A 1452-nucleotide genomic window follows, 5' to 3' on the forward strand; every position below is an offset into this window, starting at 1 on the left:
AAAAAAAAAAAAATTCGCGGCTGAAAACCTATGTTTGAATTTAATCAATAAAAGGTAAGGCTGGTGATGTAGACCCAAAAGTTAAATGTCTCGTCGTTAAGCCACAATCCCGAATCACCAGTGGTGACTTTGGTCCCGGGGGGTTAACACATCACCAGCGGTTGGTCCCGGGGGGGTTTCAGCACGCGGGCTGTCACCTGCAACAGACACAGCACCGGTCAACCGGCTCAGTTTCTGCTCTTGCTCTGCCCCGCTCGCCATGAGCCAACAGTACGTACGTGCGGTGGCGAGCATCATCATTGTCGTGGTGAAAACTCAAGATAAAAATAAAAACAACAATCAAAAATGAAAATGCAACAGCAGGTAAAACGGCACAAAAGCAAAGTCATGAGGTGATCGAAGCGCGGAACACACACAAGCTCGTAGTCAGAACCCCCAAAATGGAAACTATAGCCGACTATAGCGAATACAGGCAACTATAGTATACGCGTATACGTGACAAAATATTCTTGTCAATTATTTTCAAAAGAAAATAACATTTCATTTGCTTTAAAAAAGTCACTAAATAGTTGATAGCATGTGGCATGCGTCTGGGTGTGTACTGACCTGCAGTAGGGTGTAGCCTCGCTCTCAGCTCGTCGTTGGAGGTATGACCCGAGCTGCTGGAGTCGACGTCGGAGACACCGGAGTCAGCAGGGCTTGGGGGTAGGGAACCTGGAAATGAAGAGAAACAAAAAAGGATTAGTTGCAGCCAGTAAAACAACCAGGTGGAGCCAGGAGATATAAGCTAACAAATTAACTATATTTTTTTCTCGTATGAATGATAAGAATGAAATTGATAAGGTTACAGTCTGCCGTTCCGATTGTTCTCGAGGAGGGACAAAGAACGAATCTCTTCTTTCCGACATTTTACGGCAAAAGTCGCAAAGCGAAAGAGTTGACAGACGCGTGCGCTCAGTCGCGGCAGGTAGAGATCGACCCCCTTCCTTTATTCAATCGATGCGATCAAAGGGACGTCACATTTAACACACGACCCTGTCCAAAAAAAAATCCCCAAAATCGGGAAAAATCCGCGCGCAGTAAAAAAAAACCTAACTAATAAAGAAATCCTGCAAAACACAACCCATAAACTCCTCCTTTGCCCACACGAAATAACTACAAAAAAAAAAAGGTTGAAAGAAAGGAAACAACCCCTTTCTGCGCGACACTTTTATTCACCCCTTCTTCCTCTTTTACCTCCTCACTTTTACGGAAAAACGTGCAATCGATGAAGAGGAATTACCCCTCTCTCTCTCTGGGGTCGCCACCCCGAAGCATTGTTGCGGCGTGCAGCACACGGTGCAGCGCACGCGGCCCGACAAAAGGGCATTCTTCTCGTCCTCCTGCTGCACCTCGCGCGTCAGCTCTCTCTCTCTCTCTCTCTCTCTCTCTCTCTCTCTCTCTCTCTCTCTC

The 1452-nt window shown here is 46.5% G+C and overlaps 1 protein-coding gene across 2 annotated transcripts in view; it reads right to left on the minus strand.

The window, feature by feature from the left end:
* Positions 1–6: 6 nt before the first annotated feature.
* LOC113212314 (uncharacterized protein DDB_G0271670-like) overlaps positions 7–1452 on the minus strand; it is a 160922-nt gene continuing 159476 nt past the window's right edge. For both annotated transcript variants that reach the window (XM_052265233.1, XM_052265232.1), the window contains one exon: positions 7–714. In XM_052265233.1, the coding sequence (XP_052121193.1) occupies positions 458–714 (257 nt within the window). In that variant the 3' untranslated portion in view covers positions 7–457. The remainder of the gene's footprint in view (positions 715–1452) is intronic.

This window comes from Frankliniella occidentalis, unplaced genomic scaffold, assembly GCF_000697945.3.
Source record: "Frankliniella occidentalis isolate FOCC.00 unplaced genomic scaffold, Focc_3.1 Scaffold25, whole genome shotgun sequence".
In the NCBI taxonomy this organism is placed as follows: Eukaryota; Metazoa; Arthropoda; class Insecta; order Thysanoptera; family Thripidae; genus Frankliniella; species Frankliniella occidentalis.